Consider the following 16,632-nt stretch of genomic DNA (forward strand, 5'->3'; position numbering starts at 1 on the left):
GGACCGGTGACAACCAACTGCTTCGTTTAGAATGGAAAGTTGAGCAAATTGGGAAATTTGTATGATTGGCACAGTGATGAAAGATGCGAAGTTGTAAAACTGGAAAGAACAGAATGAGCATTCTCTTGCAACTGAAAGATTTATTTTGAAGAAAGATAGAAAAAGGAAAATAAAGCTGTAAAATCTCCCTGTGGTAAAATTGTACATAGGCCAAAGAGGCAGGTGTGTTAACATTTTCTTGAAGGAGCACAATCAGTCTTTTGCGGATGACCAATGCGTCACATCTTGTGTCGCATCGCTGTGCGTGTAATTGCCCGCCTGTTTTTATATATGTGCAAATACTATCTAGACGCAGTTGTAGATTAACTCGCGAGGTTATCGAAGCCTTTCACAGGTAGACGCATGCGTTAGTCATGCATCGATATCGTTGACTGGGAGTTTACAAATCTGCTTGGCCTGTGTAATGTTGATTGATAGATATGTGGGGTTTAACGTCCCAAAACCACCATATGATCATAAAAGACTCCGTAGTGGAGGACTCCAGAAGTTGTGACCACCTGGGGTTCTTTAACGTGCACCCTAATCTGAGCACAAGGGCCTACAGCATTTTCGCCTCCACTGAAAATGTAGCCACCGCGGCCGGGATACAATCCTGCGACCTGTAGGGCAGCAGACGAGTAACTTAGCCACCAGACCATTGCGGTGAGGCAGCACGTGCAATGTTAAGCGACATATTTCATTCTCTCACTTTTGTGCAAGTCTGTTGTGCTTGGCTTTGTTTGCATGGTTTTTAAAACAAATCTTTCAGTTGTGAGACATTGCTCGTTCTGTGCTTTATGGCTCCACATGTTTCTCTTTCAACGCAGTAGCAACCATGCAATTTTTCTCACTTCTGCTATAGCAGCGTGTCAATATACAGGTCGTCAGTACTTCGAAAAGTAGCAGTAGTTTGATTCAGCAACAAGCCCGATCATGCTTTGCACCCATGAATGTAATTCGAAATTGAAGACTGTGATCTAAACTTAGTGCTACGAACTATCCAGTTAGCGTACTCATCAGTTCGTGCATCTGAATTGAGCAGAAATTATTTTTCTTTTCGACAAGCCTGAACCGAACTGCACATTGGTATGACGATAGTTATGGCGCGAGAACAAAGCGACGACACAGAGACAAGAAGGACACGAAGGACACGGTGTCTCTGCCTCTGTGTCGTCGTTTTGTTCTCGCGCTGTAACTATCGTCATGCCATACCAACTAGCCCAAGCTGCCACACTTCTAATGTACGTTGGTGTATGTGTTAGTGTTGCCAAACTGAAAGCAAGCGTCGGGAATACAGCAGAACGAGTTTCGCATGATAAATATCAACAATATGAGGGGCTTAGCGTCCCATAACCACGATATCATGAGAGATGCCATAGTGAAGGGCTCCGGAATTTCAGGCCATGTGGTGTTCTTTAACGTGCGCCGACATCGCACAGTACACAGGTCTCTGCCATATCGCTTCCATTGAAATGCGAGCGCCGCGATTGGGATCGAAACCGTGACCTTCGGGTCAGCAGCCGAGCACCCTAGCCACTGTGCCACCGATGCGGACAGAGAGACGATAGAAAAAGGAAGACTGAGGTAAATTCACACAAAAAAAAAACTTGGCACGAGCTAGCATAGCTGCCCTGCTTGTTTTATCCTAAAGAGTAGGGAAGAATAGTTTCTTGTGTGCTGCATACATCAAATAATGTTCACGGGTAAACTTTGCCACTCGAAGTACGCACGCTCATTTGAAAGTTAAGGTTCGGGCACACCGGCGACCAGCAGCGGTCGCGCGACCATTTGAAACTGGTGCTGAAAAGTGGGCTTTGCCGCGTTAAGACTGTGCATGCGAAGAAGCCGACTACACCGGTTTCACGCCAGTCAGGTTCGACCTACGGGAAGGCTCACGTGGGAGGCTCGCGTTGATAGACGTCAATAAACTTCTAAAAAAAAAAAACGGGTGGCTTTTAACTATAAAGAGTTGGTTTCAAAGCAATGACACAATGGACTGTTAACGCTGAGGCATTTGTAGGTTTTTGTAGGTTTTTGCTAGCTGTTGCTGATATCTTCAGTTTAGTAGTCGTTTGTCCGTGACTCACTGTAGGAGACCTACAAGATAAACTCGTTGAAGATGCACTGATCACGCACGCATGCACTTGTGTTTGAGTTACAGAGCGCTCGCCACTCTTTGGGAGGCAGGTCAGAGATAATGCTTAATGTCACGACGCGCGCCTGCCGTAACTTCTTTTCTCCGTGTCATCCCTCTTTGCTCAGCTTCTAGGGCGCTCGTCAGTACGACAGAAGAGAGAGAGAGAGAAACAACATTTATTTACGCATCCGGCGTGCGGGAAGTCACCGGCCACGCAGGGCGCGGGTATTCCCTATCCGAAGACTATGGCTAATAGAGTCCTATAGTCCCAGAAAGCAATTAGATCGTGCATCAAATCTCTCTAACTGCTCCGTTACTTAACGGATTCAAAACTTTTTTTTTTGTGGTGGTCGATTCGTGGGACAATGGACTTTTTTTTAGTGAAGCCACTCGATAGTTACACAGAAGAGTTTTGCAGGGCCCCTTTAAACCGTCCTCGCCACACTCTTGCGAATGGCCTCAGGCCTGGCCTACCATCCGAGCAGAAACGCTGGATTCACGGACTGCTACACCGATCTCCGTTAGACTTTCTGAACGATATCCATCAGTGGGCCTTCATTCATCGTGACCACTGAACTACGATTCTTGACTCGGGCTCAGAGATAGAGCTCAGTTCATGTACAGTACTGGTAAAAAGTTACCAGGCCACGCTTTCATAGAAGTACGCAGGATAAGTGCCCTGGGAACTTATGACCCCCCCCCCCCCCCCCGGACATCGCGGAAACCGGCCTAATTTTAGATAATGTGATTGTTTATGCCGTTAGGCATTCTTTCAGTATAGAAATCTAACAAACATTTGAGGCTAACATGAGACATGTAGGGTAGATGGATAAAATAATTTATGGCACGGAGACATCAAAAGAATAAGAATGAGATTTGGCAGGCAGAACAGTGAAGGCTGCTTTTATAGTCTGAATTGGTGGCAACAGTAGTAGAGCTTTATTGAAAAACTGCAGATTGTCGGCCTGGCCTGGACCACTGTATCTCGGTCCAGCCGCATGACCCTGATTTGATATTGTTTCAAAGTACCGATCTAATCGGAGCGTCTAGCCAACAATTTTCAATGACAGTGGCTACAACCTTATTTGATAGTCCCGAGGAAAATGACAAAGGAAGCCCTAGGGCTTCCCGTTAACGAAGTCCGCATTTTTATGGTCCAAGAGCTTCGCTGTATACACAGACGCCCGCAGGGGGGATGGGGGAGGGGACTGCCTAGTCACCTAGGCAGGGGATGCAAAGTCAGCCGCATACATTGATGCGCGCTGCGACTTGGGAAAAGGGGGGGGGGGTGCGAAGAAAGCCCCATATATTGACCTAACAGGAAGGGGAAGGCGCTGCAACAAACCTTCGCCCCCCCCCCCCCCCCACCCCGCGAAAAGCCTGCGCATGCTTATGGCTGTATGCGCACATTTACAGAGGACGTATTCTATGCCGGTGTATTGGTGTTTGCAGAGGCTACAGATAGCTCCTGGGGTAGATGCGAGTGAGGCACGTGTGCTCTATTTTGGAATGTAGACGTCTGTAGACGTCCCCTGTATACCTCTGGTGGTCTATGATGATGATGATGATGATCCTGGGATGATTGGCACCTCTCCCACCCAGTGGATCGGCCTATTTAGATACGTATGTGCATGGTTGCGGGTGGTTTTTTTGTTTCCTGCAATGTTGCTTGATTGATTGATTTGTGGGGTTTAACGTCCCAAAACCACCATATGATTATGAGTGACGCCGTAGTGGAGGAGGGCTCCGGAAATTTCGACCACCTGGGGTTCTTTAACGTGCACCCAAATCTGAGCACACGGGCCTAAAGCATTTTCGCTTCCATTGAAAATTTCTGCTATGTGCCTTGATCACTTAAAAAAAAGCATTTGTATGGCATTTTTGTCTTGCGGTTTTTTCGAAAGGTCATTGTTTCAAAAAAAGTAAAAGAGGGAAATTTAAAGCCAATTTAAAGAGGTGGATACAAAAGATCTAAAGTCGCGTGTTAATCGGATTTGAAGGTATTTTTGTTTTGTTCTGTTGCCAAGAAGAAACTAGCTCATACTAACGATGTATATGATGATGATGTTGCCATATAGATGGCGTCACCCACAAAGGGGGATGGACCAACAGCCTGGCGGCAGGATGCTTAATGTGATGGACTATGAAACTAAAACAAAGCACGGAGATTGGTATAAAAATGAAACTTCGAATAAACGAAAATGCTTACTGAACAAGCGGTCAGGCCATTTAAGCTTCTTGATAGAAATAACGACGAATTACAAACCGAGAATATGAGTACATAAAGATATACTAACACGGTAACCATTTTGTTATTTTGATGTATTCGAACACAGTAGAGCAGATATCTCTGTGGCAGACCTAATGAAGTGCTGCCAAGGGATAAAATTATTGGAACATTCACTACTAGTTATAACTTATGAAACAGGACTTTTTCTTTTATAATAATAGCGACGACAAAATAAAAAGAAGTCTTTGATTGTTTCAATTTTGTTGCAAAACATGCACAACGGGGAGGTCCTGAGTCCAGCATTGTTTAAGTGATAATGTAGCTGCGGAATTCTACAGCGTAATCTGGTGTAAGAAAGTTCTAACAGGTGAGGTACACACCACTGTTTTTTCCAGCAATGCCTCAGATGCGCTAAATCAATACATTTGTCCAATAATAGTTTACCTCTTTCACTCTGCAAACGAGATTCCTCAGCCTTAATACTGGCGCGTAAGCCGTATCTGGCAGAACCGGGAAGGGTCCACTGGGGGTTACTGTGGCTAAACAGTTCACCATTGCGCTCACATATAATCCGCGGTGGCCTGGTACTCATAGTAAATGAAGTTTTTGTAAAATTTTCGGTATTAGAGGGCGAAACGCATTCATCACTGCTAAATTTGTTGCTGCAGAAAGTGCAACACACACACACACACACACACACACACACACACACACACACACACACACACACACACACACACACACACACACACACACACACACACACACACATATATATATATATATATATATATATATATATATATATATATATATATATATATATATATATATATATATATATATACTGAAAGTCTGCAACGATCACTGTGGGTGATTCGGTTGATGGAATTTTGCGCAGAGCTAGAACAATAACCAATAATTCTGCAATGAATACATGGGTATAATCTGGGAGTTGAATTGAAAAGGACCAGTCAAAAGAAAAAAGAAAACGGCAAAAACAGAATCTTCTTCCTTCTTCCCGCAGACGACACCAGTCATTTGGAGCCAAAAGGGGTGAACGCAAACAGCATTCAAAGTGCGTGAAACAGAGCAACCTCGGTAGGAAATTCAAACAAGCTTGATATAAATTTGCACCCAGCCTGGCCCATTCGTAAATGGTTGGTTGGTTGGTCCCAAGAGGAATTTCTCAACCCACCACGGGGGATCGGCCATGAATCGCGCGGCAGTGGGATACAAAATAAATAAAATACTGTAAAATATATGAAATAGACTAAAGACGAAAATAAGTAATGAGTATGTACTTATGAGATTAGCATGGTAGCTGGTTTGATTCTTTTATATAGTTATATATGGCTCCATATATGTCCCTGTTGCAATGCCCTAGTTCCGAAGCCCCTAGGGAGAGTAGTACCGTTTCAGACAGCTCAAGCCCGTCTTTTGAAAAGCTGGTATTAGAAATTTTTTCCTTAAATTTTGATACCTGCGGCATTCTGTGAAAAAGTGCTCTATAGTTTCTGCTTGTGCACAATAGTGACAATGAGGGGAAGGAACAAAACCAGGTCTGTATAAATAAAATTTTAAAGGTGGAATCCTGCATCGCAATTTAGCGAATGGCACTTCGAATTGTCTGGTTGCGCACCAGGCGCTGTACCACTGAAACTTAAGGTGCTGAAAATCTGCGCCATTTAGAACAGAAGAGTTTGTAAAAAGCAAAGAAACCAGCATCTATTTTCGTCTTTCTCGTTTTCTCCCACTTGAACGCAATAGACAATCGCGAGGGTGCTCGCGCCACGAGCGCCGCTCGTGCCGTGCCACAGGCTGCCACGGGCTACGAGGCACGGTCGACCGTTCCACAGCAGCCTCCAGGGATCCGCCCGGCGCCCCGGAGCCTCGCCTTGTGAGTGGTCTTCGCCTTTCTATACCTCGCTTTACTACTCTTAGCACTCGTGCTTGCCCCCTCGACGTGCATGGCACGACGTCTTGAGGCGGTTTGCTCCGCAAATCGCCCTCAAACCGGCGCAGACGCGATCGGTGCTTGGTTGACGTGGCCGTTCGGTTCCCTCGCCCCTTCAATCGTGGCATCCAGAACCGTGACGCGAATAAGAGCTGTACTTACGCGTGATTCGCCGCGCGCAACGTTATAATGTACTTACACCGACCCTCGCGTTCGCTGCTGGGGTTTGTCACGCGGAGTATCCTCCGACGTGCTCGTCCTCTGATGTACTCCGAGCCTTGGGAGCGGCTGGTCCTGCTACCGACTCGTTGGCTATTTGTCGCCGTTCAATCATCCCTTGCTGGCTCTGTCGCGCGTCGCTCGATCACCATGCAGCAGACTGCTTAATAGCTACTATTCAGTTGTCTTATTTGCGACCGAAGAGCTCTTGCGAGGCATGTACTGCTACCGGAAAGCTGAAATTCTGCCCCTTCAGTCAGTTTTGCCCTAGCTGCACCTCTAGCTTAGCATGCGTGTTTACTTAGTAAAAAGGAGGTAGGACTCTGGCTGAGGCGTACCTCCTTGCTTTACGGCTCATCACACCGTGTCTTTCACCCTTTGTATCCCTTGTTCTTCGATAGTGTTACCGAAAGATACATTCCACGCATGCTTTTCTTTCGCACTGTAAAAAAGCGTGGTGAAAGCCCTCGTCGTCGTCGTGATCATCATCATTATGGGCGCGCGCTTCGCGTTCTTCGCCTCGGGCGGAGAGCGCGTGCTTGCTCGTGCAGCTGGCGCTTCGTGGCCGGCCATGCGCGCGTGACCCTCGTGGCCTCGAGTCGGCCGATCGGGCCAGTCCGAGCACTAGCGTCAGAACGGTCGGTCGCGTTCGGGGATGCCTCCGCCCCTATAGCTTGAGCCCAGCTGTCCTTCGGGAAGCTGGCGGCTTAGGCTTCCCAGGGTTTCTCCTCTTCCATCCGGGTGAGCCTGCCTCTGGCGTTCTTCGCCTCTTTCTTGGTTTATTCTCCCCGTTTTCGCCCTACGTTGTACGGGCCCTGCACCATTTTTTTAGGCCTAACTTACGTGGGCGGGTCTTCACTTAGGCGTAGCGCGTTCGTTCGAGCGCTTAGGCGCGAGGCCTAACGTGGCATTTTTTGCTGGGCACTTAGCCTTATTTGTGGCCTGCACTTCTTGCCTTTTGTGGCTATTGCTTTTGCCGTAGTCATTTAGTCTGCGGTTTTTATTAGCTTTTACCACGGCGGTTAGCATCTAGAGGTTGATTGGTCGATTTCATTCTCGTGATGCCTTTCGGCTTGACTGGCCCGATCACCTTGCTCTTTTTCGCGATACAACCCGGTCTTCCCTATTTTGCGTGGAGCGATGGCCAACTCTTCCGATGTTTTTCTCTTGGCACCAAAATTATTTTTTGTGGCCGCAACTATTTTTCGCCCTGATCGTTTTATTTGCGGTTTCAGCTTTTACGGTTGCTGGACAATACAGTGGTTATTACTTGGCTTTTTGAGCTCGTGTGCTAGCTTGAGGCCCGACTGACCCCACTCGTTCACCATGTTTTACGCGGAGCTGTTTGTTTGATAGACATTCATATTTTGCGTGCAGTCACTGCTAATTGAACTGTTCTTAATGCCTGTTGCCTTTTCTGTTTTCTTTTTCACTATTGTTCATAATTGTTGGCTTGATTGTGCGTGACATTTGTTTTTTTTCTTACTGTGCAGCCGCCTCTGAGGCGATCCCTTTCATCGCTTCGGCCGCTTCCCGCCTACCACCGGCACCATGCCCGAGGAAGAGGATGATGATGCGAAGAAAAAGAAGGGAAAGAAGGGCTCCAAGGGCAAGAAGGGGAAGAAGGGATCCAAGGGGAAGAAGGGCAAGAAGGGCTCCAAGGGCAAAAAGGGGAAGAAGGGCTCCAAAGGCAAGAAAGGAAAGAAGTCTCCCAAGAAAGAGTCTGAGGGAGAGGCCTCTGCGACCGAAGAGGGAGGATCCGGCGCCTCCTCAGCTGGATCGTCGCCCAAGGCTTCTCCGGCAGCTAGCGCTCCGGCCGCTGCACCGGCTGCCGGAGGTTCGCCGGCTGCCAAGCCCGCTGCCGGCTCAGCCCCTGGTGCTGCCGACGCTCAAGGCGCTGCCGGCCCCGTGCAGAAGATGGGTGGTTACTACAGCGAGGCACAATCCATGTACGACGACGGGTATGACGACGACTTCTACGTGGACATCACCTGCTATCCGCCACGAAGCCGTGGTGGTTCTCAGCAACAGGGCGGTTATGGAGGGTACGAGGACCCTTACGGCTATGGTCGCTGGGCCCCGCCGAGGCCGATGCAGATGCCCATGGGCATGGGCATGTGGGGAGGCATGGCGACCCGAGACGTGAGTCAGCAGATGGGTCCTCAGACAACCACCATACCTCCAGGCTCACCGCCGATGGCCTTCAAGACTCCGTCGACTACTGTGGTCGTCAACACGAGTGGTGAGAGGATCAACCGCAGCGGATCCCGCCCCATGTCGCCAGTGATGGGCATGGGTAGCATGCAAGGAATGGGTATGGGCATGCAAGGAATGGGTATGGGCATGCAAGGAATGGGCGGCATGCAAGGAATGGGTATGGGCATGCAAGGAATGGGTGGAATGAACATGCCTGCCATACCTGGAAACAAATCGCCCATCGTCATGTCGCAGCCACTGACCGGGACCGGACTGACGCCCCAGATGCAGCAGCTCCTTCTGCGAGGAATGCCTGGATACACGGCCACTGTTGTGCTCATCCTGGTACCGAACCCTTAGACATCCGGAAACCGCAGCAATAAAACTTCAAATTGGCTCCATTCAGCCCATGCGTCCTTAGTCTTTATTAGTCCTAGGAGCATGCCTAGATAGGATACGCTTACAGCAGGGACGCTCGCGACAAGTTAGTGCAAGGACGAGTTCAGTTGGAATGCCTTGTGCCGTCCTAGTTACGAAAGGTAATTTCATTTGTTTTTATTCTGCTAAGGGCGTAAAATAAAACATTGAGAAACTTTTCGCTAGTGGCCGTCTCATGGAAACAAGAAAAAATGGATAGAAAGCGCGGGTATGATCGCGGGCCCTGTTCTCATCGCCTTGAAACCTCGGCCGTGCCGCAAAGAAGAAGTATGTTTGCGCAACATTGACCTTCACAAGCTATTGTGGAATGCATATTGCAAGTTTGTTCGTTTGTCCCTTTTTTATCCTGGCACAACCCACCATGGGGGATCGGCCATGAAACGAACGGTGTCTTGCTATTTAAAAGGAAATGTTCATGATATCGAAATGCTAAGTGTGTAATGAATTTGCTAGATTTTGATAATTTTTTAACGATGAACTTGACATTCCGTTCTTCTCGTCTCCCGAAGGAAATCGCGAACGGCATCGCAAACGCTCTACTGGCTACAACCCAGCACGGTAGTCCTAAAGGAAAGAAGAACCGGAAGGGATACATTTAATCTCAACTTCGAAGTGGTTCGTGATGATGATGATGATGATGATGATGATGATGATGACCTTTTATGGATGGCGCTCACCCACAGAGGGGGATGGACCAAGAACCGGGCGGTAGGATACTTAAATGAAACTAGCATGAAAATGAAGCCAATCTGAAAAAGTAGTTCAAAAATAATACTACAAAAAAAGCAAAAATGTTTGCTGAGCAAGCGGTCAAACCATCTCTTGTTTTTGATAGTCATAACTACGAATTATAAACTAAAAAAAAGTGGTTCGTCTAGAAGTCTTTTCCTCTGATTGGTGAATAATCTGCACGTTAGAAAGAAATTATCAAGAAATTCACACTCATTGCAATGGGGGCATAATGGTGACTGTATACCAGACCAGACCTGTGTGGGTGAAAATTCAGTGGGGGGACTCGGCATCGTATTTTGGTAACTGCGATCTCGGTCCTTCCGACAAGTACAGTTGCCAATTTCCCACTTTGCTGAAACTTATTCTGCCGATTAGCAAAGCACCCACTCTGCCCCCGTAAGGCAACACGCGCTCCGACCCATCTGGTCCCTTTGTTGATACTGTTGCTGCTGCTGATGGTTGGTTAAGCCTCTGAGCGTTTTGTCATGGCCGGCACATTAAACCGCCCGCTCGTTGCGCAGCTCATATTTCGATGCCTGGTCCAATCCCATGCCTTTTACACGCAATATCGCATGCCTTAATGACTTTCCTCGCGCTATTTAACATTCATATAGCTTTTTTTTTTCTTTCTTCGCAACTTCGAGCATGTGCGTTGCTCTGGGGTAGAGGGTGAGGAGGAAGGAAGAAGGAAGGACAGGGAGGTTAGACTCTGGGGTATACCTGCTTGTTACGCGGAAGAACTAAGGACAAAACGAGGAGTACAAACAAACGAGCGCTCGTTTGTTTTTACTCCTTGCTTCGCCTTTGTTTGTCTCGCGCAAGGTGACTAAAAGATGAGTTCGTTACAACTATAGGCCTGCTAGCAATTTTGCTTCAAACTATTAATTTTGATTTTTCGGTCACGGACAACGCTGATTTTTCGCTCACAACCAACGGCACTTACGCCGGAGTTTCGGTGAAACGAGCACTATTGCGTTAAGATATTGGGTGCTGCTAACCAGTACTCGCATTTGAATTTTACTCACCTATCACGATTATAACGTCTTGTTGAGGTAAGCTACAGAGACAGGGAATGGTAAGCTCCAGTGACAGATCAGCTACATATGTAGACTGGGACCCCAAAGTGTGTTCAGCGAAAGCCTCTGGCCATTCGACTGACTATGTCATGCTCACGACCTGCTCTATAAGTTTATAGAGCAGGTCGTGGTCATGCTTCTCCAAACAACTTGCCATGGAATCATCACCGGGCTGCTTGGGAGCCATCCGACTAACTCGACTGCTCGAACGAGACTTCTGATGAAGGAGCGTTTCCGTGCGCGCCACTGTGTCATCACGTGATTGCTTAGAAGGTGTGACGGGGCACGGACGGACGGATGAATGGACGCCGCCGCGGTGCCACACGTCATTACTGAGAGAGTGTGAGGGGATGCCTACGCTGTGACATCACGTGATTGCGGAGTGTGAGAAAGCACGGACGGACGATCGAACGCCGCCGCTGTACCATCATGGTAGTGCAAGTGAACACCACATGGTCAAAGCTTCCACAGCTTTCTACTACAGTGTTCCTCATAAACATTTCAGGGTTTTGGAACGTACAACTCTACACGCGATCATTATTAGTAGTATTATTTAAGCCATATTTACAATAACGTTTGCACAGCACATCCGAATTCGAAGGAGCGTGTTCATTATTTAATGTTAAAGTTCACGAATTGTTCTGGAATGTCTGGCTACATCAACAACGTCAGGACACATATGCTTCCGCACTTCGTTTGGAACGTGTTCCATAGGGACACAAACGAGGACGACGAAGTGGCTGGTGCCTCGCGATGCTCGTGCCACACGGGGCGCACTCAGATTCGAACAAGATTCGCTGAGGGCCGGACGGCGAATCCCGGCTCCCGTCCACCGAAGCCTTCCCGGCAACCTTACCGCGCAGCGGTAGTCGAGAAGCAGGCCACGACCTCTCCTCCGAGACCGCTACCAGTCCAGATCGCGGGAACGGCTAGGCGAAGACGTTTCGATTAGCTTTGCTAAATCTCCCAGAAGAGCCATGCAGAATCCGATGGTCCCTCATCCGCCGAGCGGTGCGCCGGGCTCTCCGACTCCCGGGAGCGCGACGTTCGGCCGTACGCCATCCACCACCGTCGTCGTCAACCTGAGCCGGGAGAGGTTGAACCGTGGTGGGGCCCGACCCATCTTCCCGTCTTCCAGCGCGCTGCCGGTGCTGCAGAACATGCAGCGCGTGCAGCAACAGGGCGTGATGGGCACGGTACAGCAATCGGTGGGACCAATGCAGCAATCCAACCTATTCCAGCAAACCGGAAGTTTTGGGCAGCAGGGATCCCTGGGCTCTGTGCTACCGGGAATGCAGGTAACGTTCCCCCCATTCAAAGGGATGCGTTTACGTGTAACGAAAGAAAGAAATACTCGTAAAAGAAATAGCGCCCGACCTACTTCCAGCTGTTTCTATAGCATGTTTCTCAGTTTGCGCTGATGTGTCCCTTTGACGTCGATCAACTCGCCCAGCCACAAGTACTCTCCTAACTACGTGATGGCTCGTACGAGATTTGGTTAGTGTTATATAGTGACTTCGTTTTCAGAATAAGAACCGCTAGCTCGCACTTTCTCGGATTTTGGTCGACATTCCCGTCTTCAATTTATGTTTACTGCAATAGAAATTATATGGAAACTCTCCGCTGGTTTTCGCCGCCGGCGTCAGCGTAGGCGTTGATGTCATGCACCGTATATGACAACGCAATGAAAAAATCGAGAAAAGACTCCGACGCGTGGAATTGAACGTGTGCCCTCCGCGTCGTCAGTGCGAGGCGTTAATTACTGAGCCGCCACCAAAGGGTACCTCCTTCACCATTCAAACGGCAAGCTATTTATATCTACCACTTACCGCTGTTGACGGGCATCCCGGGGGGGGGGGGGAGGGGGCTTTTGGGGTTTCAGCATTGTCAGCAAGATGGTGCAGTGAGCGGGCGGTGGTGCTCATGTAGGCTGCCTAGCGGTGGCTCTCATCTCTCACGCGTATTTTGGCCCGAGTAGAGAATAAGGTGTACACTCGATCGCGCGCCCTTTTCTTGCAGTGGGGAGAAAAGTACGTATTGTCTGGTGGTGGGCTTGCACTGGAATGATTCTGTTGCAGTTACGGGGCACACAAAGGTCACTGCATTCGTTCCACAGCCTCCGTTTGCGAAAAGGGCGCGCTTTTCAGACACAGCGAAGTAACAACTGAAGCAGTTATTCACGTTGATCTGTTCCTGTGAGTACGTTTCGTGCGTCATTTGTGCGTGAGAAACGCGGTGCACATTTAAATCTGCTTGTCATTGTGCGCGTGACCTTCCAGTTTTTTGCCATCGCGTTCGTGGCTTCGCCATTGTGGCAAAGCTGTGATTTTTTTATAGAAATTTGTTTTCGTTGTCAGTATCAGCGTCAGCGTGAGCCGAGTTTCAGAGAGCGTGTACCGGTTCAGCCAGGTGATTCGCAAGGAACCAGCTGAAGCGGATAGCAAGGCACGTGCCGAAAAAAAAGTATTCTTTAGGCTAGTTCGTAATACGGAAGAATGTGATTGGATGTGTAGGTACACCATGATTGCGAATTCCTATCGGCGCATGAGACACGGGAATGGACACAGCCCTCTATGTAAATTTTTCTGTACCCTCATATCTTTTTGCGCTGGTAAGAATGAGTAATCACTAATAATTCAACCCAAACCAAACTGGGACAAAGCAAGGACCACACGTGAGATTGCTAATTCCTCAAACTGCCATTGAAGATGTGTGGTTATTAACGTTTGTGGTAGCACACGCTACGGCTTGCGTCATCCTTATTGTGGTTATAGCGCGTTAAACCCTGGAAGTTATCGGCTTCTTTTTTTTTTTTATCCCGGGGGTGCGAGTATGGTCTCTGGATGATTGCCCCCTCTGTGGTCCTGAGATGCACCCAGTGTGATAACTGAGTTAAGGGGCCAGTAAAAGCATTTTAGGGGCTTGAGAAATTACTGTTTTAATCGCGCCTAAGCGAATTAGCAAGTCAATATAATGTTTAACGTACAGTTCGATTTTTTACGACATTTACTAGAGGAAAGTGGTGCTCTATGTTCTGCGACTTTGAAAATAACGAATTCGCCTAGTCTTCGAATCAGTGGCTTTGAACGCACTTATAGATTTGTTTATAGTCGTGTTTATGTTTTCCTTTCGGATGAAAAAATGTCTCGTTGCGAATCTAGGGAGCTGATATGAATCGATCGTCATCCTAAAACTTGAAAGTAGCGAAGCTGGACTGCTCAACAGTGTCTTGCGACAAAGCGGTTGCGGGCCATACAAAGCCACAAGAAGTCGAAGGAACGTAGCTTAAGTAAATCCATGTACTACTACTAATCTTACCCACGTTTGCTGAACCACCATTTTTTCTCCGTATGTGCTACCTTGAAATTATGTGGTTCAGTGGAATAAGACTTCAGTTACGTGATTTTTGGTGTTATTTTTTGTTGTTTTTATGTGCCACGACAGGGAACAATGGGCGGACTCCCGGGACTTCAGGGTCTCCAAGGATTACCACAGAGCATAACCGGCATGCAGCAGAACGTGCCCAGCCTCATGGGTCAAGCCACGATAGGAGCGCCCCCCGGAAACATGTCTATCGGTGTCAATCTCGGCATGGGTCTGCAGCAGCAACAGCAATCGCAGTTAAACAACCTGCTGGCGCAACAGCAGGCCGCCTCCAACCTGTTGGGTGGCCAGCGGTCTAGCCTGCTCGGCGGACAACAGTCCGGCCTGGTTGGGCAACAGTCCAGCCTGCTTGGTCAGCAGTCCAACTTGCTGGCCGCTCTGCAGGCTCAGCAGCAGAACCGCATGCTGGGACAGCAGGGCTCGGGCCAGCTTATGGGCATGGGTCAGTTGGGTGGAGCAAACCAGTTGGGAATGACGAACAACATGCTCACCGGATCGATGTCTTCCAACCCGCAGATGGGACTGCTCAGCGCCAACCTCATGTCGAGCAGCCCACAAATTGGCCAGCAAAAGTCACGTGAGTGTACAGCGTAAACATTTCGTCGAGCGAGCTTACAACTGCGGCAAAACAAGGTCTATCTTGAGCGATGCGATTGCTTGGGCAAGTTGGTGACACTGCGCATAGTAAAAGGGACATGCTTCCTGTTATTGTTGCGCTTCGAATGTTACCTTGATTGGTAACGTGGGGCTCCTGAATTAATGGGACGGACATTAGCTAAGTTGAGTATTGGGCTAGTTCGTTCTTCGCGATTAAGAAACTGCGCCACAGTTAATGCGTAATACAATGTTGGGGGAAACCAAATGGACAACACAAGCGCAATACAAGTGGGCAATACAAGCGCGTACTGTCCCCTTAGTTTTACGTCTTCTCCCTTTATATTAGGCATTACTCTGGCACAGTGTTTCATTCACGTACATTAGCATATAATTTAATTATGAAATGCTAATGTACCTGTCGTACATGTCGCACTTTACACCAACCCCAGCGTACCTGTCGCATTTTTACCCCAACAAGCTACGATTACGTGCGATGATAATTTCAGTGCTTTGTGCTATTCTTCTTGACCTTATACCTTGACCTTATAGTGCCGTATCTTGCTTCGGCTTTGCAGAGATCGCCTTGAACGCGCTAATGCCGGCATCGTCCCGGGCATCGAAACCCATGCTTCAGGCCATGGAGACCCTGCAGGGCGGATCGCCTGGCATGCAGGGCATCTCGAGCTCCCCCGCAATCCCAGGCACGCCGGCACCCATCGTCATGTCTCAGCCAATCACGAACGCCGGCTTGGCACCGCAAATGCAGCACCTCCTCCTCAAGGGCCTGCCCGGTTACACCTCCACGCTTGTCCTCATCCTGGTGCCCCAAGAGTAGCCAAGAGGTTCGCCGTCCGCCGCCCGCTCCTTCATAACTGTTTTCCAGCGGCAATAAATTCTCGCTTAATGCCCATTAGCGTCGTGTCTCTTGAGATCGCAGCAAAGTAAAGCCAGCTGATTGTGAACCATAGCGACGGCTGGCCCGAGGCGTAGTCATAATTGAAGACCCCGACCGCGCACCTGCCTTTGTCCCATGAAAAGTGTTCCCATTGTACTTCTTTAAAGAAATTTATGAGCCATGCTTCTGGAAACATCTACACAGACTACTTCAATCGTTTAGTGTTCGTTCATAGCGAGGTTATGCAGGAAAGAGAAAAAAAAACGTTTATTAGGTGGTCAAAAAGTATGTGGAGGGGTCCCTTATCCAGGAACCCTCTGGCTTGGATCGCCTGCTGGTCCCGCGCGACGAGTCTATAGGCGTTAGTCGATGAGGTCCGGCTTGGAGATCGCAGCCTCCCACGCTTCAATGTGGAGGTTTGGGTCTGCATTTTATGCTATATTGCTTGTGTGGCAAGTACGAAGTAAAATGACTGTGAAGGTAGATGGCTAGCGAAGCTGTGAACAACTTATGGGCACGCCTATGCGTCGTCGTCGTCATCATCATCAGCCTAACTACGCCCTCATCAGGTTAAATGCTTTCCTTACGTTCCGTCAGTCGACGCGGTCCTATGCTTTGTTCTGCCACTACACACCTGCAAACTTCTTAATATCATTTGCCCGCCTAACCTATTTTTTCTCCTCCTCACATGTTGGTTAAAATGTACAATCGGTCAAAGTGTCCACGGATGTC

The 16,632-nt window shown here is 48.5% G+C and overlaps 2 protein-coding genes across 3 annotated transcripts; both read left to right on the forward strand.

Annotated features, from left to right (window-relative positions):
• The first annotated feature begins 6,159 nt into the window (after positions 1–6,159).
• LOC119181350 (uncharacterized) lies at positions 6,160–9,183 on the forward strand. Of its 2 annotated transcripts, none has more exons than XM_075875364.1 (2): positions 6,160–6,306; positions 8,076–9,183. In XM_075875364.1, the coding sequence occupies exon 2, from the start codon at positions 8,134–8,136 to the stop codon at positions 9,136–9,138; it is 1,005 nt and encodes a 334-aa protein (XP_075731479.1). In that variant the 5' UTR covers positions 6,160–6,306; positions 8,076–8,133; the 3' UTR covers positions 9,139–9,183. The 2 variants fall into 2 exon arrangements, with proteins under 2 accessions (XP_075731479.1, XP_075731480.1); XM_075875365.1 differs by lacking the exon at positions 6,160–6,306 and adding an exon at positions 7,164–7,323.
• A 2,633-nt stretch (positions 9,184–11,816) lies between these two features.
• On the forward strand, positions 11,817–15,918 carry LOC142774201 (uncharacterized). Its single transcript, XM_075874597.1, has 3 exons — positions 11,817–12,322; positions 14,469–14,985; positions 15,581–15,918. Exons 1-3 carry the CDS (start codon positions 12,002–12,004, stop codon positions 15,838–15,840), a joined length of 1,098 nt encoding a protein of 365 aa, XP_075730712.1. The 5' UTR covers positions 11,817–12,001; the 3' UTR covers positions 15,841–15,918.
• The last annotated feature ends 714 nt before the right edge of the window (positions 15,919–16,632 follow it).

Source organism: Rhipicephalus microplus, chromosome 10, assembly GCF_043290135.1.
Source record: "Rhipicephalus microplus isolate Deutch F79 chromosome 10, USDA_Rmic, whole genome shotgun sequence".
NCBI classification, from domain to species: domain Eukaryota; kingdom Metazoa; phylum Arthropoda; class Arachnida; order Ixodida; family Ixodidae; genus Rhipicephalus; species Rhipicephalus microplus.